This window comes from Aedes albopictus, chromosome 2 (genome assembly GCF_035046485.1).
Source record: "Aedes albopictus strain Foshan chromosome 2, AalbF5, whole genome shotgun sequence".
NCBI classification, from domain to species: Eukaryota; Metazoa; Arthropoda; class Insecta; order Diptera; family Culicidae; genus Aedes; species Aedes albopictus.
In genome coordinates this window covers 261,495,217-261,523,044 of record NC_085137.1, presented here as the reverse complement: position 1 = coordinate 261,523,044, position 27,828 = coordinate 261,495,217, and the positions used below count along the sequence as shown (strand labels likewise).

Here is a 27,828-nt window from a genome sequence, read left to right as displayed (position 1 = left end):
CAATGACAAAACAAACGATGATAATGTATCGGTCCATAGCATGGCTTCGAAAACGACAGAAAAATCTAACGCCACTCACAACTCCAAGAGAGTCCACTCGGGCTCCGACTACAGCTGCCCCTCCGGAAATTCCAAAGGATCACCCACCAGCTCCAAGCGGAAAAATAAACACCGCAGGAAAGGTGATAAAACCAGAAACTAAAAAGAAAAGCATTCACGCTCAGTCCTCTATCATCTCAACGGCCTAATCAAGGTAAAACATCCCTACAAACTATCCTTTTCACTGCGCAACCAACTGTAGGAAAAGAGGAAATGCAAGAGTCGACTGAGCAAACCCACAGCAATACCACAAATCGAGAAAACCAGCCAAACACAACAACGACAACAGGGGCAACGGATAGCCGGGGCCCCGTTAGTGCGGAAGTTACACCCCTACCGGAACTGGCGGACAACCTCCGGCATCCTAGCGTAACTGTTGTCTCCGGGACGCACAAGGGTCATTGTACCCGTTCCCCGGGATTCCCAACATACTGTCCGGGCAACCAGAGCCCCGTCGGTGCGGAAGTCTTGGTCGTACCGGAACTGGCGGACAACCTTTGGGACTCGGTCAGGGTTGGAAGAGGGACGCAAAAGGGATTCACATCCTATTCCCCTAAGGACAGCGAGGGAGACAAGAAACTGGATACCAAACGAAGAGCGAAGATCGGGACGCCTAATACCCCGAAGGACAACGATGGATTCAAGCATTTTCCTAGGAGAAATCCGCGAAGAGCCTGCCGCGCCCCAATACTGCAGAAAGCCTCTGATATTTCGGAATCCCAGCGTCACAAGCCAGCGGCTCCTTCATCTCTGCCTAGCCTGGGTTCCACGTCGGGGCCTGCACTGGGTGGAGCTCTGTTGGGGTCCGCACGCGGCCCATTTTTTGTTCCAGAAAGTCCTAATATGGCAATATCCCGAAACTCAATTCCGTCTAAGAGTATCACCGTCAACGAGCCTGTTACAGGGGAGGCATTTTTCGCAGCTCTCGGTGTGGAGACGACAAACGCACAACTCTATGATACGCTGCACCGTTCTCGCTACGGCAATCAGGCTGTGATACTACCCGGATGTTCGAATCTGCAACTCTCATTGAGTACAAATTCCAAGCCACCCACCCATGCACAATGGGAAAACTCCGCAAACCAAAAATCTACTGTTTCCACAACTTCCTCGATTGCCCCTACCACACCACACCGTTCAGCTAGTCCGCCGCCGATTATCAGTAGCAAAATTTTCGCAATACAGTGGAACATGAATGGTTTCTTCCATAATCTCTCAGGCCTCGAAATGCTCGTCCGCGACCTCCAACCAACTGTACTTGCACTGCAAGAAATCCATCGAACAACGCCGGCTGCAATGAACAGAACACTTGGAAGCAGTTTTAGATGGTATACCAAAACCGGATCTAATATATACCGTTCAGTGGCTTTGGGAATATCCACCGAAATACCAGCCGATGAAATCCACCTCAACACTGATCTGCCTATCGTAGCGATCCGCCTATTATGGCCCTTCCCTGTATCGGTCGTGTCATTCTACCTACCAAATGGGAAAATTCCGAACCTCAAAAAACAACTGGAAAAAATCATTGAAGCAATTCCAGACCCGATGATACTAATGGGAGACGCCAACGCACATCACAGGGCTTGGGGTAGTTACCAGAACTGCCCTCGCGGTTCAAATATTTTGAACGTTGCTAACAAACATCTACTAGCTCTTCTTAATGATGGCACTCCAACCTTCATGCGCAAAACCACCGAGTCTGCCATCGACATATCATTGGTATCGTCCCGCCACAGTAACAGATTTTCCTGGACTGTGGATACAGATCAGCATGGAAGTGACCACCACCCAATCTTGCTATCTCTTACTGGACACACCACACCTGAAACATCGAGGCGACCCAGGTGGAAATATAGTGAAGCGGACTGGGATAGTTTCCAAACGGCTGTAGAGAGTAAACACTACGCATCGGCACCATCAAGTACAACAGAATTCATCGACATAATCAACAGTGCGGCCAAGGACACGATACCCAGGACAAGTCCCAAGCCGGGGCGACGCGCCTTGCACTGGTGGTCGGACGAAACAAAAAGAGCGGTCAAGGCCCGACGCAAGACTTTAAGAGCTTGCAAGCGGCTTCCGAATGGGCACCCGAACAAGAATGAAGCCATCAATCGATATCATGAAGCCCGTAATAGCTGCCGCCAAGTGATACGAGAAGCAAAGGATAGATCCTGGGCTGAATTTTTGGACGGTATCAGTGACAGCCAGTCCTCAAGTGAAATATGGGGTAGATTCAACAGTCTACAGGGTAAAAGGCGACATAAAGGCATTGCCCTAAAAATCGACGATATAGTAACAAGAGACCCGATCATCATCGCAGACACACTGGCGGATCATTTTATGGACGCTTCGTCCATACAGCGGTATAGCAAAACCTTTCTGGATCGACATCCATTTGCAGCAACGGCTATCGAAAATTTCGTCGTTCCACCAGATCAGGGACAGAACTTCAACGCTCCTTTCTCTATGAGGGAATTGATGTTTGCCCTTCAAAAGACCAGAGGCAATTCAGCTGGCCCTGACGATATTGGATACCCAATGTTAAAAAATCTATCTATATGTGGTAAGCGTTATCTTCTCGAGAATATCAATCGTGAATGGGCCAACGGGACCATCCCAGAAGAATGGAAACATGGGCTAGTAATTCCGATTCCGAAAGGCACCGGACCAAGCAACACGGTTAAAAGCTATAGGCCAATCACCTTAACCAGCTGTGTGGCGAAAGTGATGGAACGAATGGTGAATCGTCGACTTGTCGAATTTCTTGAAATGAGTAAAAAACTTGACCCCAGGCAGCACGCATTTCGACCTGGCTTCGGTACTGGCACATACCTCGCTTCTCTGGGTCAAATTCTGGACGACGCCATGAGGCAAGGTGATCACGTTGAGTTAGCCTCGCTGGACTTGGCCAAAGCCTACAATAGGGCATGGATGCCTGGAGTGTTGCGTCAATTGGCGGACTGGGGCATTACTGGAAATATGCTGAAATTTCTGCAAAATTACCTGTCTCACCGAACTTTCCAGGTCGCTATTGGTAATCATCGCTCGAAAACGGTTTGTGAAGAAACCGGAGTCCCACAAGGCTCCGTCATAGCCGTTACCCTGTTTCTCGTTGCCATGAACGGTATTTTCATCAGATTGCCGGCAGGCATTTTCATCCTAGTGTACGCTGACGACATTTTGCTGTTGGTGGTGGGCAAGCACCCTAAAATGATTCGTAGAAAGTTACAAGCAGCTGTATCTGCCGTCGGTAGGTGGGCAGCCCAGAGCGGGTTTGACATAGCAGCTGAAAAATGTGCAAGACTACACATCTGTGGAAGTAATCACAAACCGCCGAATAGACCAGTGGCCATCAATGGTATTCCAATACCAATGCGGATGGCTTTCAAAATATTAGGAGTGACACTAGATCGCAGGTTGAATTTCCAAAACCATTTCAAAAACGTCAAAGATAGTTGTAAAAACAGGTTGAATCTCATTAGGGCGATATCTGGGCGACGTACACGTAGCGACCGGATTACAAGGTTCCGTGTAGCCGATGCCATCATTGCAAGCAGAATCCTGTACGGCATAGAAATCACTGGTCGCGCTTCAGATGAACTTCTACGCATACTCGAGCCCACTTTCAATAAAACGATCAGAATCATCTCAGGACTATTGCCATCTACACCAGCCCCAGCAGCCTGCTCGGAAATGGGAATCCTGCCACTCGAATTCAAGCTAGCGCTTACACTCTGTAACCGAGCGATCAGTTTCCTGGAGCGTACCAAAGGTAACAGGAACCTTGGCTTCCTTCCCTATCAAGCCAATCGTGTCCTGCAGACTCTGGCTAATTGCCGGCTCCCCCCGGTGGCTGCGCTTCACCGCGTCGGGCCAAGAAGCTGGTTAGCGAAGAATATCCTTATTGACAACTATATCAAAACAAAATTCAGGAGAAATGCCAACCCCAGTCAAGTACAAGCTCATGTCAAAGAGCGAATCAACCAGAAATACGCCCTGGCAGATGTCAGATTCACAGATGGCTCCAAAAGGAACAACTCTGTGGGTGCTGGAATTTTCGCTAATGGAATCAGTGAATCCCACAAACTTCCAAACATCTGCTCTGTTTTCTCAGCAGAAACAGCAGCGATTTTTCGAGCAATATCTCTACCGAGCGATGTTCCAATTCTAGTGGTTACTGATTCAGCGAGCGCATTGCAGGCTATTGAATCCCCGACAAACAGGCACCCATTTATACAATGGATACATAGCACGATGGAAGAACAAAATAAGGATGTTACATTTCTCTGGGTTCCTGGTCACTGCGGTATACAGGGTAACGAAAAGGCGGACGCACTGGCAAACCTCGGCCGGCAAAGTCGTCTGCTAACACCAACGTCACCAGCTGATGATGTACGTTTGTGGGCAGGGTTGACAATCGTCCTTCTCGTCACCACTGCGTGAAGATAACAATAAACCAATCTTCGTCCGAAAGAACAACGGTGACGATTAGCCTTTTCGTCGCCGACTGCGGGCGTCACGACGAAGCTTAATCATAAATAGTCACCCATCAACTTTTTCGTCGTCCTCTTTGTTCTCTGGAAACGAACGACGACGGGCCAAGCGAACACCAACTGGGAATAGCTTTTATTGGCGTTTCGGCACTTACGGTGGTGTGAAACCTCACTAGCTCAGTTGGTAAGAGTGCTGGATTGGCAATCTAGAGGTTCGTTGTTTGATTCCAGGTGCAATTATTTTTTTATCAAAATCTTTTTTTTTGTGTGTTGCTGGTGGCAACATTGGCTCCGTCGGCTAGACGCACTTGGACGAAGAGCGAAACAAAATGAAGGAAGATTTTGTTTTCGTCACGACGCAAGGCCTTCACGACGATTCGCTGGCTTGAATGAGTCATCCGATGTGGAACGAGCAACGATGACGATCTAGTTTTCGTTCTCGTCGTCGACTTTTTTGGTCGTACGGCGACGATTTTCAGCCCTGTTTGTGGGTCAAAAACGTCATCTGGGACTCTTGGGCCCAGCGCTGGAATGGAGACCGTACTTGTTTTGCCAGAAAAATAAAACCAACCGTCGAACGATGGGAAGACCTAACATCCCGGAGAGAGCAAGTGATCCTCTCCCGACTACGCACGGGTCATACTAGACTCTCGCACAATATGAGCGGAAGAGGCGATTTCAAAATACTCTGCGAAAACTGCAACACCCACAACTCTGTTGAACATTTCATCGTCAACTGTCCGACCCTGGAAAACCTCCGTATAAAACATAATATTACGTGCATCCAGACAGCACTCAGTCCACAAAAAACTGGACAAACCGCTTTACTAGACTTTCTAAAGGATGCAAAGCTATACGACGCTATATAGCTAAAACTACAACCTCGACAAAACCTATGACGACCCCAGCAAGAATAAGGATAAGAGATGGATACCGGAACAACTACAGAAATTCCTTCGAAATTTGAAGCCTTTGCTTTAAAACAAAATCCCATCTGGACTGAGAGTTATGTAAATGAAATGTAGCAGTTATCATTGCCAGCTTCCCTTCCCCCTGACTATGAACCAGGTTTCCTTTCCCAAAACACCCTATCCTCACTTAGCACAGAGATGAACCAGCCTAGGGCTGAAAATCTCTTTAATAAAGACAAAAAAAAAAAAAAAAAAAAAAAACTAATACATAACTATAAAAACTAAAAACAAAACTGCATTTGAAATACCGTGACCGCACCTAATTCCAATCAGCTCCTAATTCCGTTCACACGAATCAAAACATCGAGTATTAGCCGAAATTGTCGCAAATCTTTAGCAAATTGATTTTTGTAATTTTCAATAATTATGTCCACGCCAGAATATAATCAAAAAGTTAAAGGGTTTCTTGTGTATTAATTTGAAAATACATCAAATGCCATTATTTATCCAATCGGCCGCCATATTACTTTTTTACTTTTGTGGACCTGTGAATTGCATCAATTTATACATTTAATGAGTTTTCATTGAAATACTAACAAAATCAATCAAAAAAGCACCATAGCAGAACAATAAAGGACATATTTTTATAAATTTAACATCAAATCATCTTATCGAAGAAGACTTCTGATGCTAGAAATGAAAAAAACACATGACCGGAATTAGGATACTACAGGTTGTACTTGCTCCTAATTCCAATCACCATATAAATGCAAAGGAAACTATGAAAAATCTGCAGTACAATCGAAACAACCAACTCCAGCATCAGTCAAGGCTCCCTGACGATTGATGTTTGGTTCATATCATTTCAATAACAATTTTTGAAAACGACCTAGGTATAATCAATGGTGTAGCATTGATTATACGTCGTTTTCAAAATTTGTTACTGATTTATTGGTTGCCCCAGCTAGCAAGCATAAATTGTGGTGTCGTCGGTTTAAAGATTTATAGATGACGTCAAACCCGACATAAACCTATCATTGACCTGTTTTTATTTTGGTCTCCAAACCCAACATAGACCCAACAGTTATGCAATGTGGGCCCAACATTCGATAAAATTTGACCCGACTTTGACGCGACATTCGACACTCTGGTGGAATTTTGCAGTTTTCCCAGAAAGCTCTCAAAAAACGCAACCACATTAAAATAATCCAATGTTATTACTTCAAATTATTATAGAACTAACATGTTTTGACAAGTAAATAAATGTATTTCGACATATAAAATATAAATATAACCATAAAAACCTATGCCAATATGATTATTTTGTCAACTTGATAATTACTTGGAGTGATCGGAATAAGGAACACAAGTGAACGGAATTAGGATCATACTGATTGGAATAAGGAACAGCAACTTGTTTCAAATAGCGGCAATTTTCCAAATAAGTTGAGTGCTTGCAACCTTGATTATATTTTTCTAGCAGTATAGAGTCATAATGAAACAGCGTTGCACAATTACAGCCACTAAATGCAGAACATGTATTTTCTACAGCTATTAGACTTAGTTCATCGCCTTAAGTGAACGGAATTAGGTACAGTCACGGTACAAGACAAAACAGAAACAAAAATGCAAAAAACATATAAAATCACAGTTCGTTATTGTTCGTAAAATATCTGCGGAATATTTGGCGCATCGTTTGGCGGGACAAGTGGAAGTCGAAAAGTTGGCCAACTCTATTGAGCGCACGTTCCAATCCAATCAGCGACGTGTGTTGACCGTAATTGGTTCGTCGGAAAGGCAATCTAAGCATTGCGTTGCTCCGAAGGGCCCTAGGACGAACGGTCAAGTCAACCGCTTCCAGAATGGCAGGGCAATCGACTCTTCCCTGCAAAGTGTCGGCAATAAGCATAGCCTTTGCCATATCCCTGCGCTATTGGAGAGTTTCGAGTCGAATCAACTGACATCGATTGCTGTAGCTTGGTAACCGGAGCGGATCACGCCATGGAAGCAGACGGAGCGTATAACGGATAAAACGATGCTGCACTGATCCGATTCTGTTAGAACCATTTTGATAATGCGGATACCAAACAGCAGAGCAGTATTCGAGGGTTGAACGGACCAACGAGCAGTACAGGGATTTTAAACAGTAAATGTTGCGGTAGGTTTGGTGGAGTTCTCCCAGCAGAAATAAAACAGTCCCAGATTTGGTGTTTATCGGCTTAAAGCTAAAATATATTGTAAATAAGAGTTCGAGTTCATGCGTTTAAGTTCAAGATGTACTCACAATTCAGTCTCCGACCTACTCTTGACCTAGCCCGCAACAAAGTGATATGTTTTGACCTTTTCCTACAAATAGGTGTATAAGTTAAACTAAATAAAGTGTAAATATAAGTATAAAATTACAAATCAAAAACCTAGCAACGATCTACTCGCGCACTACTTCTAACATCACTCTGAAAGCATTTGTTATTGTTTATCTATCTATTATGTCTTTCTGGATCTATGTTGACTCGTCGGATCGTTCGCGTCAGGTTACCATAGGGATGGTTGATACAAGGGGCTGTTGTGGCTAACATTCTCCCCCCCGTGTCGCCTTAACTTCCGGTTCAGCGTCACAAAGCTCAATAGGTCCAACACAGCCCCTTTTGTTAAGCGCCATGTTAAACGCAGAAGTCTATGATGAACTGTAGCTATCACTTTGATAATCTACGGTTGCTGTCGGCATGTAGTGTAGCATGCGGTGATGCCGCTTTGGACAACCATTGATTCCGCATACCTGTCCTTTACAAGGCCACCGTGCGTGTGACATAAGGCAGCGAGCACAAAGTTTGTGCATCTTCACTGCTTCCCACCTGCCATCCAAATCAAGTGCGTTAAATGACGTGCAGCTACTGATTTGATGACTGTCTACATCGCAAATTGAGCATTTGCTCTGATTATTTCTTCCTTTTTGCACCTGTCCATCAATTCCAGCTTTCTCTACATCTTCTCTATAATTCGGTTCTATTTGTTCCGAAGATCCATGCATATGAACAAAAGATCTATCCTTCGGTCTAGTTCGCTCATCTTTCAAACAATTCTGCGGAATATTAGCAAGCTGTGTAATGCCACTTGCAGCCGAAGTAATTTTGGCCATGTACTCACTAAATACATTTAAATCTACATCCGGAACTTGTTCCTGATGAAGCGCCCAGTTAAACTTTACTGTTGTCGGTAGCTTATCGACCAACTCCTGGAGCAATATTGGGTTAGTAAGATACCTGTGTAACCCGACTGCTTTAAGGTGCCCGCAAAGGTTTTGTACCACCAATCCAAAACTAACCAGTGTTTCCAATTTATCTGCTTTAGGAGGTGGTGTTGCTCGAACTTTAGCAATCATATTGTTAACGATTTGTTCCGGACGGCCATATAACAATTGCAGGGTCGACAAAACATGGGGAACTGTAGACGGATGTAGTAAAAAACTACTCACGGAATCCTTAGCACTACCTCTCAGACAACGTTGCAAACGCAATAGGTTTTCTGAGTTAGTATACCCACAAGTTTCTGTTGAATGTTGATAACTGCTAATGAATAGAGGCCAGTCGACCGGATCTCCAGAAAAAATCGGCAATTCCTTGATGACTACCAGTCTAGCGGCTAGCTGTTGAGGCGATGGCCCCAAATAAGAGGCAGCCTGGCTTACAGCTTGAGACGACAACTGCGAATCCATAGCCGGTAGTAGAGGACGATGGAAAGCTCGGTTTAAATCATAGTTCATATGATTTCCCGCATCAGACGCACTCGCATCACCTATCCACGACGGTGGAGGAGGGGGTAGCGTAGAATAACAATCTGTGTCTACTGATTGATCTTCGTTCCGCTTGATTATCTGTTGTATTTCTTCGTAGAAGTCCCAATAATCCTTCTCCGCTTTCTTTCGCTGACGAATGGCCTTTTGCTCACGCTGATCAGCCGCTTCATTTTCAAATTGCAGCTGTTTTTCCCTGCTTCGCAAGGTCTTAATTTCGTTCTGCAGCTCTTTAACCTGATGCTGCAGCGCCTCAAGTTCACGATCTCGTCGCTGGAGTTGAGCCTGCAAATCTGCTTCGGAAGTGCGCATCCGCTCCCTGTCCTCGACAAGTATCTTCTCCAAAGCCTCAATCTGAGCTTCCAGCTGAAACTTTTCACGATCTCGTTGTTTAAGCTGGATATACAAGCCGTCTTCCCTTTCTCGTACCAGCTTCTGCTCAGTTGCGTGCTGAAGCTGCAAACTTCTAATCTGGTTCACCAGTTCTACTTCTCGTTTTCGCCATCCGTCGATTTCTGGCTGCTCTTTCACCATCATGTCCGCTTCCGTTTCCCCCTGCAGCTGATGCGCATTGTGTTTCCGGAGCTCACTAGTTTCCATACTCCAACGCTGATAGCAGTGAGCGCCAAAGCGATTAACTTTCGAAACTGCCCCTGAGTTTACTGTTGCTTCTTCAACTTTTAAGAGATTGGCATACGGTTGCAAATTGACGAACGGCAAACGTGATGAGTGTTTGTCCTGTTCCTGTCTATCCGCCTTTGGTCCAACGGCGATGGCTTCAAGAGAGTCCTCAGACTCATCCCCGATCGAGATACTTTCCAAAATTGGTGGAAACGATTTCACCTCTGATTCCAATTCTCGTTTCCCATCACCTAGAGGATGTTGCAGTGTGGATACAGCAGCCTTGATTGGCGTTGAAGAAACATGCACTTCAGCTAGACCTACGCCCTCTGGATGAGCGGTAATCGCAGATGTCGGTTGGGGTACTTGTCGAACGTCAACGACGACCTCGCCGGCTTCATCGATCACCTTTGATTGATTCACCCAGTCCTCAGTTCGTTTTGCGATTCTTTGGCTACTCCGCATACTGCAAACGCTTTTTCCTTCTTCTTCTTCCTGTTGCCTCAGCAATTCATGCTTCCGAGCGATAAACTCTTTTCCTCGCTCTAGTTTTTGCTGAAGTTCCTTCTCATTCAAAGCCCGCTCTCGTTCGATCTTCTCACGATTCAGATCGTCGATTAATTGCTTCTCCTCTTCCAGACGTAGCAATTCACGATCTAGTAAGGCTTTACGAGAACTAGATGTGCCCGAAAGCGCACTAATTATACTCGATGTCGTTTTTGATACACCACAAGCATTTGCGGACATACATGCTCCATCTCTATCGATTATGGATTGGATAAATGAGCCTTCTGATGAATGACTCGACATTTTACCATCATCTCCCGGCATGAGATTAGCATTCCCCTGCTGAATTCTCGTCTGAGACCGGGTCTGTCGAACATTCGCTTGCGAATTCATTACAACTCGGATGAATTCTTTAAGTTTGTTGCGGTAGGTTTGGTGGAGTTCTCCCAGCAGAAATAAAACAGTCCCAGATTTGGTGTTTATCGGCTTAAAGCTAAAATATATTGTAAATAAGAGTTCGAGTTCATGCGTTTAAGTTCAAGATGTACTCACAATTCAGTCTCCGACCTACTCTTGACCTAGCCCGCAACAAAGTGATATGTTTTGACCTTTTCCTACAAATAGGTGTATAAGTTAAACTAAATAAAGTGTAAATATAAGTATAAAATTACAAATCAAAAACCTAGCAACGATCTACTCGCGCACTACTTCTAACATCACTCTGAAAGCATTTGTTATTGTTTATCTATCTATTATGTCTTTCTGGATCTATGTTGACTCGTCGGATCGTTCGCGTCAGGTTACCATAGGGATGGTTGATACAAGGGGCTGTTGTGGCTAACAGTAAACGTCGGTGAAGTTCTTGGCGTTGCGAAAAATGAATCCTAAGGTCCTAGATGCTTTGTCAACGATATATGCGACATGGTGCTTAAACGTAAGCTTAGTATCCAGGATTACTCAAAGATCTTTCACTTAATCGATGCGTTGGATTGTTACGTCACGGAGCTTGTAGTTGAACTGAATTGGTTGACTTATTCGGGAGAACGAGGTCACCGAACATTTACTTGGGTTCACAACCATCCGATTTAATGCGCACCATGTTGCGAAAGAATCGATATTTTCTTGAAGTTTCAAGGCGTCAGAGATGGAACGGATTAAAAAGCTTCATATCGTCCGCGTATGACAGCCGAGGACATCGCAGTATGCGGTTTACGTCATTAAAATAGAGTAGGAAAATCAGAGGCCCTAGGTGACTTCCTTGGGGAATTCCGGATGTTGCCAGGAACTCGGTGGATTGGCAATCGGCGCAGTATCATAACGTCCGAGGCCATAATGTCCCAGGGCTTTATGGCGCATTTTTTCGGGGCATAACGTCCAAACATGCAAGTATGCCACGAAGTTCAAGGTAAGAAGGCACATAGGATATTAGGGGCTGTCCATAAACCACGTGGTCATTTTTTGGGACTTCTCAACCCCACACCCCCCCCCCCCCCCCCCGCGTGGTCATTTGTCCACACAAAGTTTTTTATTCGTCCATACAAAATGGTCATTGGCCGAACCCCCCCTCATGACCACGTGGTTTATGGACAGCCCCTTATGGCGCACCTAAACTTTTGGACGTTATATCGCAAAAAAACGCGACTTAACGTCCGCGACAGTATGGCCTCGGACGTTGTGATCCGGCCCCTTGGCAATCGCCTACGGAGACGCTTAGTTTACGCATAGTAAGATACGATTCAAACCAACGCAGAAGGTTGCCAGTTACGCCGAGTCTCTCTAATTTAGCAGTTGCGATGGCGTGGTTAATTTTGTCGAAGGCCGCGGACAAGTCGGGATAGATGACATCTGCGATTTTTCGGCAAAGCTGTCAGCAATATCAGATGTGAGGCACAGGAGATTAGTAGCGGTGGATCTGCCCGGGAAGAATCCGTGTTGCGTTTCGTTCAGGTATTGTTTACAATGAGACAGCAGTGGGTCCATCAAAACTATTTCAAACAGTTTTAGGGATCGCGCATAGACACGAAATACCCCGATAGTTGTTGGCATTTTGCCGGTCGCCTTTCTTGTACACAGGAAACATCGTAGATGTCTTCCAAATTGATGGGAACACTCCATTGGACAACGAGAGATTTTAAACACGTGCAGTATGGGAATCAGCAAAGTTTCAATGTGCTTTTTTCAGAAAATCAGAAGGAATTCCATCCGGCCCGGGTTTCGTGGATGTTTTTAACCGCGCAGCCGCATCGCAAATCATTGTCGCATCGACAACAAAGTTGGCCCAAGAGTGTCCCCTACCAAAGGAACATTATTTGCTGCCTCAGCAACACACGCTGCCGCCACGCTATGTCTGAACCAGCAGATTATAAAAATCGAATGTACATCAGGTTTCTTTCCACGGTATATCAGAATTCATGCTGTATTATCATATGCAGAAACTTTTACAATATTTCATCGGGGAAATTTTGAGTTTTTCATCTTTTTAGCTGTTTTTCATACGAATTTGCATGAAAATCCCATTTTCGGTCAATTTCTCTCCCATACAAAATGTATGGAAAAATTTTCACCGATAGAATATTTTGAAACCTTCTGCAAATGAAAATATAGCTAGAGTACTGATGTTTGGTGAAAATAAACCCGATGTACATTCGATTTTTATAATCTGCTGGTACCGACATAGCGTGTGCCGAAAGAGTTTTATTGCAGAAAATGCTGGAGAATTTTTCTGCAAAAAGCTGGCAAATAGTGTCTGGTGTGGATGCCACCTTTTCGCCCAAAGTCATCGTCGTAGGAAGACCAGATTCTTTCCTTTTCTCATTCACGAACCTCCAAAACTCCTGCGGTTTGGACTTCAGATTTTGCTGAATTTTGCGCTGATATCGATTGAAACACAGACGACTAGCGATCTTGTAGGTACGCCGAGTTCAATCTGGTATAGTGCTCACGGAGAGAGAAGGTCCGGTATTTCGAATAATGCTTAAGTGCAGTTCGTTTCGTTGTCTTCATCCTGCACAGATCGCGAGTTATCCATGGATGGCTATTGTTGGCGCGAATCTTTTTAGGCACATGCCTATCGACGATATGTCCCAGAATGTGCGAGAGAGCCCGCGCTGCAATGTCCACGTCACGTTCATCGAGAACATCATTCCAGTCAATAGCTGCCAGGTATTCGGTAATGCTCTGATGGTCGGCTTTACAAAAATCGTAAAAAACCGAACTGATCGATTGCGCCAAGCTAATCTGGTGATCATGGAGTGTGATAACTAACGCTTTGTGGTGACTGACATCCTTGACCAAAGGTGACGGAGCATCGATAACCTACTTGATGGTATTGTGGAGCAGTACCTCTAGAAACAAAAACTTCTATTTATTTCAACCTTTATTGTGAGATTCTCTTAATCGTTCAGAATATGGTACCGCACGGTAGCTCAATAAGTTCATCAATCCATGTCGGCTAATCTCTGAAGATTTCAATGCAAAACAAAATTACCGAACTCTATTTAGTTGTAAATTGATTTTACTTCTCTTGCAGAACTCGTCTACGAAACTCACCTAGCTCAGGTGAAAGAAGAACAGCAGCAGCTCAAGAGTCGCCTGTTAGAGTTGATTAGTCTGGTGCAGGACGTCGAGCAAAATGTGAACACCGTTCGGAGTGCCAAGGATGAACGTGTCAGCGAAATGAGGACGGCTGTCAATCTAATGGCAGGCCGACTCGAGTCACAACTGAAGGGTAAATTCGGCACCCTAATGGACCGAAAGACCTCGTTAACCCAAGAGACTGAACAGCTGGAGCACCTACTGCAAGAAATTGAACATCAGCTGAACACCTGCTCAAAGTGCGTTGTTTCTTAGATTAAATCTTGGAGAAGAGCAATAAAATTATTTTGTTTTGTTTTTTAGATCACAGCTTATAATGAAATCGGCCGAATTGCTTAAGATGATTAACCAAGTGCGCACAAAACCGATGACCAGTTACGTAACTGCACCGGTGCCAGCTGATTTTATTAGGTAATTTTAGTTATTACCCGTTGCAAGAAAATAGAGAGCGAAAAAGGTGCAAAATCGCTAATAGACCTCCGCTGGTATGTTTAATCGTTATGGTGTCTTCTACAATAAGTGCGCGAATTGGCCAAGGAATACTGCGCCGAAATCACCGAAATGATTTTTCTTACAGGCGGAGGTGTATGGGCGCTTGCGCGTACAAATTTTCGCGCAACGCATAATACATACTCATCAGCATTTTCTTTCCTAAAAATCTCGTTTTTTTTTTGCAGCGAAATTGTACCAGCGTACGACACCGGAGTATTTATTATGCAAAATTTTACAAAACTGCAGAAAAAGGCTGAGCCAGTGTATTCTAGTCCGCTCTATGTGAACGGACTTTGCTGGAGACTGAAGGTTTATCCTGGGGGTAATGGTGCCATGCGCAAGGAATACCTATGTGTGTATCTAGAACTGACTGTTGGATATCCGGAAGCGAGCACGTAAGTTAAATTATTTATTTTATACAAAACACACTGCAGTGAACTTTTCGTAAAGGAAATTTTCCTGATTTCTTTGGGCATACAATATCTTTGTGCCCGTCAGATGCAAAATGGTCATTGGTAGGGAAGCTCTCAGCTAACTGTGGAAGTGCTCAGAGAACACTAAGCTGAGAAGCACGTGAAAAAGAAGAACGTCGCTATAAAGCTCCATTGAAGCACTCCCGAGGAGATATCGAATTTGCAGGACCACACTAAATTGACAGAAACGCATGTTGAACGGTCTGAAAAGGTCAGTTCTCCGTTTCTGCAATGAAATAGTGCAAAAAGCGTGGGTATTATGATTCTTTGCCTAATTTGATGCTGTTTGAGTAAAACTTTGGGCAACAGTGTTGTTGTTTTCTCCATTTCTTGCAACATAAACAACATAGTTATCCAAAGTTTTGCTCAAACAGCATGAAATTAGGCAAGGAATCATAATACCCACGCTTTTTGCACTATTTCATTGCAGAAACGGATAATGGGGCACGTTCGGTGTAGTACTAAATTTGTAGTAATGAGCTGAATTTTAGTATGGTGAGAAGGTCAATTCTCCGTTTCTGCAATGAAATGATACAAAAAGCGTGGGTATTATGATTACTTGCCTAATTTCATGCTGTTTGAGCAAAACTTTGGATAACTATGTTGTTTATGTTGCAAGAAATGGAGAAAACAACAACACTGTTGCCCAAAGTTTTGCTCAAACAGCATCAAATTAGGCAAAGCATCATAATACCCACGCTTTTTGCACTATTTCATTGCAGGAACGGAGAACTGACCTTCTCACCATACAAAAATTCAGCTCATTACTACAAACCTAGTACTTCACCGATCTGTCCTATTGGCCTTCTCACCATACTAAAATTTAGCTGATTACTACAAATCTAGTACTACACCGAACGTGCCCCAAGGAGAAAGCATTATCCTCTAGAGGTAGGAACGGTTCAGTTACAATTTGCATAATGCTGGCACTAAAAAACAATATCGCCATTATGTGCGCATAGAGTCAGGGATGGCATGCTCTTCAGTGTGAGTGCAAGTGTGCGCGGTTTTAATATGAAAATTAGCTGCACTGTGCACATTTTCAGTGCGGAATGCCACCCCTGCATATAGTAGCATCTGGAAGTTTAAAATAATCAGCTTCCTTCTTATACTCGCAAAAAAAAATAGTAACTAAACCCTGATAAGTGTATATTTTCTATTTTCTTTTATTTTTGAAAGGTATGAATACCGGCTGCAAATGATACATCCCAACACATCGAAAATCATTCAACGAGAATTTGTATCTGACTTCGAAGTTGGTGAATGTTGGGGGTACAATCGATTTTGCCGACTCGATGCGTTAGCTGAGGAAGGATATTTAAACACAATCAACGATACTCTAGAGTTGCGATTCCAGGTGAGGCCAACTACATTTTACCAAAAATGCCGCGACCAACAGTGGTACATCAATAACCTGTTAAGGACCCAAGCCCTACATCTGACAGAGATAAAGACTCTGAGTGAACGATTAACGCGAACCGAGCGAATGCTGGGAACAACGAAACAGGCATCTTCCATCGTTGCCGAAATTGCACCTCATAAGTCGCACAGTGCATCAGATGCTATTGCAACTTCTGCATACAATAGCCGTAAAGCTGATAGTAAATCCATAGTAAAAATCAATTCCAACACGAGACGGTTATCAAACAACGAAACGCCTGCCAAAAGTTCTAGCAATCCGTCGCGCACAAATTATGGTCATACATCTGCGGGTAAATGAAACTCATACTCATATGAATTCTCGAAATAAACAAATCTTACTTTTCAGATGAATTTAGCGCTCTACTTTCAACGCTTCAAATGCAATCATACAATATTGCCACAGAGAGCAGCACAACATCAGCGTCCCATTGCAACGAATCTCAATCGAAGGCCCTCATCAAAATGGGACCAAGCTCCTCCGGTACGGCTGCAGGACCAAATAATAATACTCATCTGCTCTCAGTTTCACAATCATCGCCAAATTTTCAGTCTCACAGTAGTAATTCCGGTACGGATTCGGTAAGAACGATATTGATTATGATATTTGTCTTTTAAGCTATTTCTACTATTGAAACAACGATCAATGGATAACTAGAATAAAATAAAATAAAATTCTTAATCAATACTTTCAATGAGACACGTTCGGTGTAGTACTAGATTTGTCGTAATGAGCTGAATTTTGGTATGGTGAGAAGGTCAATTGGGTTGTTTAGTGAATAAAATATTGCTATTTTCTATGGCCTAATCGAAAGAGCTCATTTTTCTGAGTACAACGTGATTTTATTGGATTCCAATACCTTTGTTTTGATGGTTAAATTAACAAAACAGTTTTAATTTTCGTGGATAGAATGACAGTTCAATCGATAAAGTGACAGTTCGACCCGAACAAAAAAATTTTCCCATATAAACTTTAAATAAATTTTAAAAATAGTTCCCGGACTCCAACAATTATGAAATTTTGGATTTCGACTAATTTTTGGGCGGAGAATCCGATTATGAAATAATCGTGATACCCCTAAAGAACCCAATTCTCCGTTGCTGTCAAGAAATGGTGCAAAAAGCGTGGGTATTATGATTCCTTGCCTAATTTGATGCTGTTTGAGCAAAACTTTGGATAACTATGTTGTTTATGTTGCAAGAAATAGAGAAAACAACAGCACTGTTGCCAACAGTTTAGCTCAAACAGCATCAAATTAGACAAGGAATCATAATACCCACGCTTTTTGCACCATTTTAATGCACAAACGGAGAATAGACCTTCTCACCATACTAAAATTCAGCTCATTACTACAAATCTTGTACTTCACCGATCTGTCCTATTTGTAGCCGCAATAAGTACTGGATTGAAAGTAGTAAGCTGGATTTTTGTACGGTGAGGTGATCAATAGGACGCCATCAGTGAAGTGCTAGATTGAAAGTAGTGAGCTGGATTTTTGTATGGTGAGATGATCAATAGGACGCGATCAGGAAGTACTAGAAGTGTAGTAAGGAGCTGAATTTTAGTATGGTGAGAAGATGAATTCTCCGTTTCTGCAATGAAATGGTGCGAAAAGCGTGGGTATTATGATTCCTTGCCTAAATTGATGCCGTTTGAGTAAAACTTTGGGCAACAGTGTTGTTGTTGTTTTCATTTCTTACAATTTAAACAATACAGTTACCCAAAGTTTTACTCAAACGGCATCAATTTAGGCAAGGAATCATAATACCCACGCTTTTCGCACTATTTCATTGCAGAAACGGAGAATTCACCTTCTCACCATACAAAAATTCAGCTCATTACTACAATTCTAGTACTACACCGAACGTGTCCTATTCTTCATTTCTGCAATAAAATGGTGCAAACTGCATAGGTTTCTTGACTTATTTGTTTGTTGTTAAAGTTGCAAGAAATAAATAATACAACAACACAGTCACCCAAAATTTTGCTCAAACAGCATCAAATTAGACAAGAAATCATAATTACCTACCTATGCTGTTTGCACCGTTGGAATGGAGAATTGATCATCTCACCATACAAAAATCTAGCTCACTACTTTCAATCTAGTACTTCACTGATTTCGTCTTATTCTCCATTTCTGCAATGAAATGGTGCAAGCAGCGTGGGTATTATGGTTTCTTCCCTAATTTGATGCTGTTAGAGCAAAATTTTGGGTAATTGTGTTATTGTATTATTTATTTCTTACAACTTCAACAATAAATCTAACACAAACTTTTGCTCAAAAAGCGTCAAATTACTCAAGAAATCATAATACCCACGCTGTTCGCATCATTTTATTGCAGAAATGAAGCATTGATTATCTCACCATACAGAAATCCAGCTCACCACTTGCAATCTAGTATTTCATTGATTGCTTCCTATTATAGCTACGATTCCCACCACAAAAATCAAATAAGACAAGAACTGTATGAAAGCCTATTAAATGTAATCGAAATGTTAATATTTTATCAGCAATTAAACATTTTGTGTAATGCTCGTCATTCATCAAGTGAACGATAAACTTTTCCATTGACGATTGGATCTTTTTGAAAATATTAGAACGTCGACATTGAAGCTAATTATGTGTTTACATTATTTTACAAAAATATTGTTCATAACAGGATGACGATTTTGCTTCCGATCGAAATGAGCTTAAGGATACCAAGAGGAACATTCGTAAACTAAACACTGCCGAAATACATATATCTTTCGAAGATGCGAGCTCTTTCGAAGACAATGACGCCGATCCTGAGGAAATTTTATCTGGAGAAAATGATGTCGAGTATGCTGAACTATCCATGACGCAGAGACTACCACCGAAATCAAATAACAACACGGCAGACTCCAGTAATTTAACCAACACTAACCAGTCCACGGTTGTCAGCGGTGCAGTGGCAGAGGACACAACTGCCATTGACGAGGAGCTAATGTTACTAACCTTGTTTGACGATTCTCCGTTGAACTCTACTTCTCTAAATGAAAGCGGCTCAATGTTAAGTAACCAAACAAGTGCGTACATTCTTTTCAGGGTCAATCTTAAGAACCTTAGAATACATTTTTATGTTTATGTAGGTCGTACATCGCTCCGACAACCGGTGATATCTGCCAGCGTTTTCGAAAGTCTATTGGAGCCACCTAGATTGAATGCCATACCACTCACCGTCAATGATTCGGATTCAACAGAAAGTAATTCGAACTGTAAGTATATATGCAGCATGTAAATGCCAAAACTACAGAAAATAGTCGAGCTCAATCATGTTGATAACTCCCCTGAATCGTACGATTAAATTTTTAATGAGTTATGTCTTTTCCTAGCTGCAACTACCACATCCTCCAATGGTGACGATAGCAATTTAGCATGGAATTCTCAGGTAAGTAATGTGCCCACCCAATTTTCGTATGTATGACAGCAGTTTGATAGATTTCCTATGGGAAACCCATAAAAAACGCAAACCTCTACGGAACGGACGCTATGCATCACCGTAATGTTTACGGTGATGCATAGCGTCCGTTTCGTAGAGGTTTGCGCACGCGCTCCACTACTCGAAAGATGGTGACGCGTCGATCGTTGCAAGTTTATCGTTTGAAATTCAATAGGCTTATTCGAGTCATCCCCAATTAGAATGGAGAGACGAACCAGCCAAGGGCTGAAAGTTTCTTTAAGATTCAAGGATTCGTCATTGACATAATCGTCATCATTGAAAATACGAAAGCAGTTTTCTCGTTCAAACCTGAAATTTCCGCAGTGAAAATGTGTTCACAGTACTTCATTCGCCACCCGCAATGCAGTGAATAACTTTTAATTGCTGTATTTTAAGTTTTGAACGAAAAAACTGCTTTCGAATTTTCAATGATGACGATTATGTCAATGACGAATCCTTCAACCTTAATAAAGACAAATCAATCAATCAATCAAATCCCCAATTGTAAAGGCGCTACATTCTGAAACATCTTCACGTCCAATTCTCGTGTAAAATCACGTACAATTTCGTTTTCCTCTTTCCGGTCCCTTTTACACGATTTCGGTGATTCTTACATGAAGTCAGGTCAGTTCCACCTTTAATTCATGTACGAGTTACATGATTTTTCTGTATGAAAAAAATATGAGTAGAGTAAGGTGGGGCAAAAGTTCGACCCTAGTTAAAAAATCATTTTTTTTAATCGAAGCAGATAAAAATAAATGAATACCTCGTGGTGATTCTACCATCCATGAGCTTTGCTGAACAAAGTTACGCCAAAAGTCTTTTCATTTTTGTAAGTAGGCATTAGGCCTTAAAAGAAGAATAGAGCATGGACGTACCTGGTCTCATCCCAGGGGCACCTAGCCTGATGAGAGTGAGGTTGGGGGGATCTACGATGGCCCACACCGTCGTTGGTCGCTGGTCGTCGTTTCGCTGGCTGGAACACATCCACTTCGCGCACTAACGTAGTCGTCCGGATGAAGACGAAAAGACGCTATCTTCAGCCGAGGCCAGGGTTCGGATAGGTTTGGGTCTTATGATTTCTTGAGCACTCGCGGATCACAGGCTTTCGGGGGTCTTGAAGTTCACCCGTATGAACACTGTCACCCTATTGGCCGCCACTGATTTACCTGGCCCTAATCACAACCACGTGGGAATCACTTCCACTCCCCCGAGTCGCGGGCGGAGGATCACTCCGTTTCAACGGTTCACTCCCACACTTTCGCGCCGCGGAAACTTAACGCGTCCACTGGTCAATCACGGGTTCGCGGGACCACGATAGCCTCTTCGTCGCACTACAAAATTACTTGACTCTTTTTTTGCTTTTTGGAGTACTAATGGCTTCTTCTCTAACACTCGGAGGACACACCTGATCGCTTTCAGCGCTCAAACCAAAGAGACCCGTTTCGCTGACTCGGGGCTCGGACCCGGATCAAGCTGGCTTCACTCGTCTAATTTTTTTCTCTTTGTGCCTTGTCTAATTGAATTTTTATTGCACTCTATGGGCGCGTGTGGGGGGAATGGTGTACAAATTGGGCATTTTATCGGAAATAATTTAACAATACTAAACCTAGCTCCTAACACAAAACTAATTAACAACCATTTAAATATACATATTTTTAAATTTTATGGGACATGCACATTAGGGTGGCCCACACTTATATGAAAAACAAAAATTTCGAAAAATACCAAGTCTTACCTCCTGAATCAGTTGTTTTTGACTCCCAGAAGCTACGTTCAAAATTTGAGCCAAATCGGTTGAGCCTAAGGGGGCGCTCAAAACGCTTGAAGTTTGTATGGGAAAACTTGGCCAAATGTATGCAGAAATTTTAAGTTGTCGAATTTTGCCTCTAGGTGGCGCTGTAAGCGTTCAATAATCAAATCCTTTGGTATTTGACTATATGCCAGAGAACTTTGTCGAAGACCGCGAAGTGATCCGACGGCTGTGAAAAAAGTTATACCCTAGGCAAAGTGAGGCAAAGTACTGAGATTTTGTTATTGATATTACCCTGATAAAAAATATCATAAAAATAAGATAAATTTTATTGTTACAACACCATTTTTTCGAAAAATATTCACCATTAAACGTATTGTAATTTACACAGCACACTCACCATCACCCCTATTGTTCTATACCATTCGGCGAATGGTAAATGGCACTTTTACAATAAAAAATGGTGGTCGTTATGTATCTTAACCATAAAATTTTGAGAAAATTTTCATACACTTTTTCGCGAAAAACAATAGAATGTATTGTGTTTTTATGAGACATTTTTGGGGCAATTTTCAAAAGAAAACAATATATCTTAATGTTTTTTCATTGTTCTTACAATACAAATACAATTAATTGAATGGCGTCAAATGAATCGTTGTTACAATAAAAATACAATAATATTTGTTGTTGTTTGTAAGCAGTTTTCGCTTTTGAAAATCCATAGAATTTATATTTTCCGCAAACATTTATATCCAGCATTTACGAGCACTAACGGCCGCCAGAATGATATGCACATTTTAGGATAAGAATCAAACACTCTGATGTCTGTCTGGTATGCATTGCTTGGCAGCTGTTGATAAGATCTATCTTCAATCTTTTCAAATAACTGCCAAATATCACAAGTCAGACCTCAGGTCGTATGATCCATACCATAAATCGTTCACAATTCATGTGGCCATTAGTATCTGTAAATGCTGGGGAAAAATGTTAGCGAGAAATATGAATTCTCTGGTTTTTCAATGGCGAAATCTGTTTATCAGGGTGTCTACTACCTGGAAAAACCTGGAAAACCGGGAATCCTCAGGGAATTTTATTTAACAGGGAAAACCCTGGAATACTCAGGGAATATCGTGAAGACTCAGGGAAATTTTGGGCCAATGAAAAAAAAACAATAAAAAATTGGGTCGGTTTTTCCAGGAATTCTGTCCGCGTTTGTTTCTGGAATACCTCTTGAAATTCCTCCCAGAGTTTTTTACGAGATTTCTTCCGTATTTTTTCACGCCATTCGTCTTAGTATTCCTTCCGGAAATTCTTCCGGATTCCTACCTGCATTTTTCCTAGATTCGAACATTTATTCCGGGATTCTTCCCTGAGAATCTTCCGCAATTCCGATTGATTTCTTTTGCAATTTTTACGGGGATCATAGTGAATTTCTCTAGAAATTTTCCTAATATTGGTCCCGTGGGTTCTACCAGGATTCATCCCGAGATCTCCACAACAGTTTCTCTCAGGATATTCCACAGATATTGTTGCGGAATTTCTGTTAGAGTTTCTCTCGGAATTCCTCTTGAAGGAGTTATTCCTGGGATTTCTACTTAAGGTTCTCCAACGGTTTAATGAGTTTTTCACTAACTTTCTGCTGGAACTCCTTCCGGGATTTCTTCCGAAGTCTCTCCTGTGATTTGTTCAAGATATTTCCCATAGCTTTCTCCTCCTTGGATTTCCACAGAAGTTTCAGCTGGTATATATCCCAAATGTTGTCGCGGGATTACTTTTGAGAGAGGCTTCTGAGAGAAAGATTTTTTCCGGTGTTGATTCTGGGATGTCTCAGAGTTTTTTTTTTTTCTAAATTTATACTGGACTTTCTCCTTAGATGTTTTAGAGAGTCTTCTGGGATTTCTGCGGGAGCTACTGCTGGCGTTTGTTATGAAGTTCGTTCCGTGATTTTTTTTTCTTCGGATATTTTCCAAGGCTTTTGTTGTAGTTGATTATCTAATTTCTTAGAGTGATCCACCTGAGATTATTTTCTTAGAGATTTTCATATTTTCAGAGCTCTACCGGAAATTATCCCGAGATTCTGGATGCTCCTCTTTGGAATTTCTTCAAAAATTTCTGCATTTTTTCCAAGAGTTTTTCTCGGAATATCTCCTGGAATAACTCACGAAATTTCTTGTAAAAAATACTTACTTGAGGAGTATTTGAAGGAATCTCGGTCATATTTTGCGAAAATCTTTGCAAAGACTTATCGAAAGGAACTAAGGAAGAAATCCTGAGAGAAAATGGGATGTCTCGGGAAAAAGTTCTGGAACCAATCCCAGGAGGAAATATTAAGGAAATTTAAGGAGGAGCTCTGAAAACCTCTAAAATTAATCCCGAGAAAAACTGCGAGCGAAATTCCGCAAGGAAATCCACGAGGAATATCTGAAAACTGCCTTGGGAAAAATCCCTGGAAGAACTTTTGCAAAAATCCCTAGAGAAACTCATGGAAAACTGTCCCGAAATCACTAAGAGAAATTCCTGGAAGAACTTAGGAAAACATTTTGAAAGATCTACAGGAGGAATCCAGCGAGAAACTGTGAAAGAAAGTCCGGGGTGTACGTACTCTAGCAGAATAATACGTAAATAGTTAGCAGAATATCAGAAATGCGTAAAAACCTGGATGTACTTGGGAAAACTGAAGAAAGCCAGAAAAGAAAATCTTTGATATTTTCAAAAGAAAACTCTGAGAGAAACTGGAAATGAATTTATAGGAGGAATTCTGCACGGATTTGAAGGAAGAATCGTGGGAGAATTTCAAAATCTCAACATTAGTACACAACAAGCACAGTACAAACATCCAAGTTCAAATTCAAAACTGTGTATGGAATTTAACTGTCATATGGTTGAACTCCTGAATGTTTTTTTTTCCTGATGTTCTACAGTATTTTGATGTCATTGTAGGTGGAAATGTCAGAGCATTTTTTTGCAATTAACCCAAAAGAACCTTGGGAAAAGTTTAGAAATAATCCTCAACCGATTTTTTCGTTATTTTCAAAAGATTTTTGTTAAACAGTTCTTTAAAGAATGTAGCGATTTAGTGGAATCTCTTGAATAATAAATCTTGCACATTTTTCCTTAAATTTTTCTTTTAAGTTTTGAGGATATTATCGTATATGTTTTTAGAAGTATAGAAATTTTATAAAAATTAGGCTAATTTTTGATTAATTAATATTTAATATTTCCCTCTGGAAAAATCTGGAAAACTCAGGGAATTTTTTTTTGTCTTATGAGTAGACACCCTGGTTTATATAACAACAAATATTATTGCATGTTTATTTAAGAATCGGTTCAATTGACCCCATTAAACTAATTGTATTTGTATTGTTATCAATGATAGTTTACTACTTACTAGATTCCTTTAATTTATTGGAAAACATTAGAAAAATCATTGTTCATCTTTTTCTTGTCGTAACATCCTCACTTGGCTAAAACCGAAGACCACATTATCAAGAAGACTTGCAACACTGCTGAAAATCGGGAGTCACTGCTAGCAGCGCCACCCCGGATGAAGGTGGCACTATTCATGATAGTGTGTGTAAATTTTCATACTCGCGCCAATACACTCTTACACTTTTATGCAAAGGTACCACCTTAGCTCACCAGGCGGCGGTGCCATCGGTGACGCTTGCCGTTAGTATGGGAAAATAACAGAGTTGCATGTCTTCTTGATAAAGTAGTCTTCGCTAAAACGTGATTTTCAGCTAGTTTTCTATAAGTACTTCCTCAGTTATTCATTGAGAGCTTCCTCTGCCAACACGGCTTGACATCTGTCAGTCGTTGAAGCTTAAGCGAAACAATGATTTTGTTTTTGATTATACAAACATGATCCAAGCAACAATAATATTTATTGTTATTTATTTGTTACGAATTGTTTTTAAGTGTAATTGACAAATAAACTCTTTTTTAATAAGAAGTCCATGAGAACTCTGCAGGCACTTTTGCAACTATTTAAAAACAAATTAAATTAATTTTTACTGATAGTTACATTAAATTATTATAGAGCTATTGAAAAACAATCGAATCAATTAGTCACTAATAAAGCTAATGTTCACTTATTGTACGAACTATATGGGTTTGATTTCAATTGTAAAAAGTAACAATATATCTACTATGTGTTTTTTTGTGAACGATAAAACCAGTCATATGTTAATAATATTTACCATGTAATGAATGGTAATTTTTTATCCGGGTATTCCTTTACATGTACATACTGGAAAAATAACAATAAAGTTTATCCACAGACAAACAGACGTAACACTCTGATAATTCCCATCGTACATCGATTTAACGGCCTTTTTCAAAATTGGATAGGTGGTCAACTGCCCACCCGTGGCGCTCGCATCGTTTTTGTTCGAGTTTGACGTTTGCTCACTACCGCCACCTAGTTGATGGTCGGCCAAACTTAGTCGTTTTAGCATTGGGCGAATATGTTTCCGTGACTATGATTTGAATCGAAAATTGTTCGAAGTGTTACGTCTGTTTGTGGTTTATCCTCACTTTTTCTAGGGTATAACTTTTTTCACAGACGTTGGATCACTTTGCGGTCTTCGACAAAGTTGTTTGGCATATAGTCACCTACAATAATACCAAAGGGTTTGATTATTGAACGCTTACAGCGCCACCTAGCGGCAAAATTCGAAAACTTAAAATTTCTGCATACATTTGGCCAAGTTTTCCCATACAAACTTCAAGCGTTTTGAGCGCCCCCTTAGGCTTAACCGATTTGGCTCAAATTTTGAACGTAGCTTCTGGGAGTCCAAAACAACTGATTGAGGAGGTAAGACTTGGCATTTTTCGAAATTTTTGTTTTTCATATAAGTGTGGGCCACCTTAATGCACATGTTACATTTTTGAGTTACAACAGTTTTCGTATGTGTCTTATTCGAACTCTTGCCCCACCACTGAGGCAAAAGTTCGAATCTAATGTTTGTGTAATTTCGCTAACCGTAGCACATTATTTTGACACCTTGGTAATAGGAATACCTAAACCAATTAATATTTGATGTTGGAACTTGAATACACTTTAAAGTTCGATCTGGATTTTACCCAATTCAGGGTTAAATTTACTATACCAAATATTAGTAGTTATCCGCCAAATTAAGATACTTTAGATTAGATTTTTTCAACTTTAATCGAATTTTCCCACTGATTTCATCATTTTTAGAGATAATATTTACATTTTGCAGAATTTTAAGTTTCTACCTAAAGTAAAGTTGCTACATGACTCTAACTTTTGCCCCACTATGTGTAAACTATGATTTCCAAACCTTTTTTGCAATAAAATTATACATGCTAAAGCATCTTCAAAATATACACTCCCGTTCAAAAGTTTGGGGTCACCCCCTCAAAAACATGTCATTTTTTAGGCCCATATCTCCGCCAATTTGCGTCCGATTTCAAAACCCTAGGTTTCATTCAAAAGATAATAAGTCAAAGAAACTTTGAACATGATTTAAAAGAAACTTTTTAAAAAAAAATTGTATGTAAACTTAACCCAAAGTTGCCAAATTTTCTGAAAAAATAATATAAACTTACGGCAGTGTCGCTGGAAGTTGGGTCGACCAAATTTTAAGATGAGAGCGGTAATATGACCCATTTTCTATTAGCTTTCAACTGCTTTTTACAGAACTTAGCTAAAAAATCTATAAAAAAAGTTATTAAGTAAATTAATCCTTGATGTCATCGACCAAAAGTTTGGGGTCACCCCTCAAAATGATGTATCGGCCAAAAGTTTGGGGTCACTATCGTAAAACATGGAAAAGTGATTTGTTGATATCTTTGCCATCTTTCATTCAATTTTAATTCTTCTTGGCTTATTTGAAACAAAATGAATGATACTTACTGCATAGACATTGAACCACACATATTTGTTGAAATTTACATACTAAAACATAACGTAAAATTGCCACATTTTTTGAAGCGTGGTAAAATGTGCTAACTTTACATAACATTTTTATATACAAAAATCGTTAAATACGTTAAGTTAAAGACATCAAACGTAAATTTAGTTAATTGGGGTATTGTACCATTTGGGCAGGTGTACCTATTTTGGGCACTTGCCACTATAACTAAGTCAATTTCAAACCGATTGATTTGAATTTTTGTACAGAGTTAGACACTGTACGTGCCTAACTCTGTACAAAATTTCAATTCGATCGGTTTGAAATTG

At 41.2% G+C, this 27,828-nt stretch overlaps 2 protein-coding genes across 4 annotated transcripts in view; one reads left to right on the top strand and one right to left on the bottom strand.

The window, feature by feature from the left end:
* LOC109414473 (E3 ubiquitin-protein ligase TRIM37) overlaps positions 1-27,828 on the top strand; it is a 52,533-nt gene that overhangs the window by 3,127 nt on the left and 21,578 nt on the right. For both annotated transcript variants that reach the window (XM_029872317.2, XM_029872315.2), the window contains exons 4-11: positions 13,957-14,260; positions 14,325-14,432; positions 14,699-14,908; positions 16,166-16,698; positions 16,755-16,987; positions 19,067-19,454; positions 19,518-19,643; positions 19,761-19,816. In XM_029872317.2, the coding sequence (XP_029728177.2) occupies positions 13,957-14,260; positions 14,325-14,432; positions 14,699-14,908; positions 16,166-16,698; positions 16,755-16,987; positions 19,067-19,454; positions 19,518-19,643; positions 19,761-19,816 (1,958 nt within the window). The remainder of the gene's footprint in view (positions 1-13,956; positions 14,261-14,324; positions 14,433-14,698; positions 14,909-16,165; positions 16,699-16,754; positions 16,988-19,066; positions 19,455-19,517; positions 19,644-19,760; positions 19,817-27,828) is intronic.
* Positions 7,662-11,266, bottom strand: LOC134288027 (uncharacterized). 2 transcript variants are annotated; one of them, XR_009997705.1, is made up of 2 exons: positions 7,913-11,266; positions 7,662-7,855 (listed from the first exon to the last, which is right to left on the bottom strand). XR_009997705.1 is itself a non-coding variant. In XM_062851645.1 (2 exons), the coding sequence occupies exon 2, from the start codon at positions 10,818-10,820 to the stop codon at positions 8,184-8,186; it is 2,637 nt and encodes an 878-aa protein (XP_062707629.1). In that variant the 5' UTR covers positions 10,821-11,041; positions 11,099-11,266; the 3' UTR covers positions 7,662-8,183. The 2 variants fall into 2 exon arrangements, 1 of the variants encoding a protein (XP_062707629.1); XM_062851645.1 differs by having other exon boundaries at positions 7,662-11,041; positions 11,099-11,266.

Excerpts from the sequence above, each read along its gene's own strand:
- LOC134288027 (XM_062851645.1), bottom strand. The coding sequence starts at position 10,820 with ATGAATTCGCAAGCGAATGTTCGACAGACCCGGTCTCAGACGAGAATT.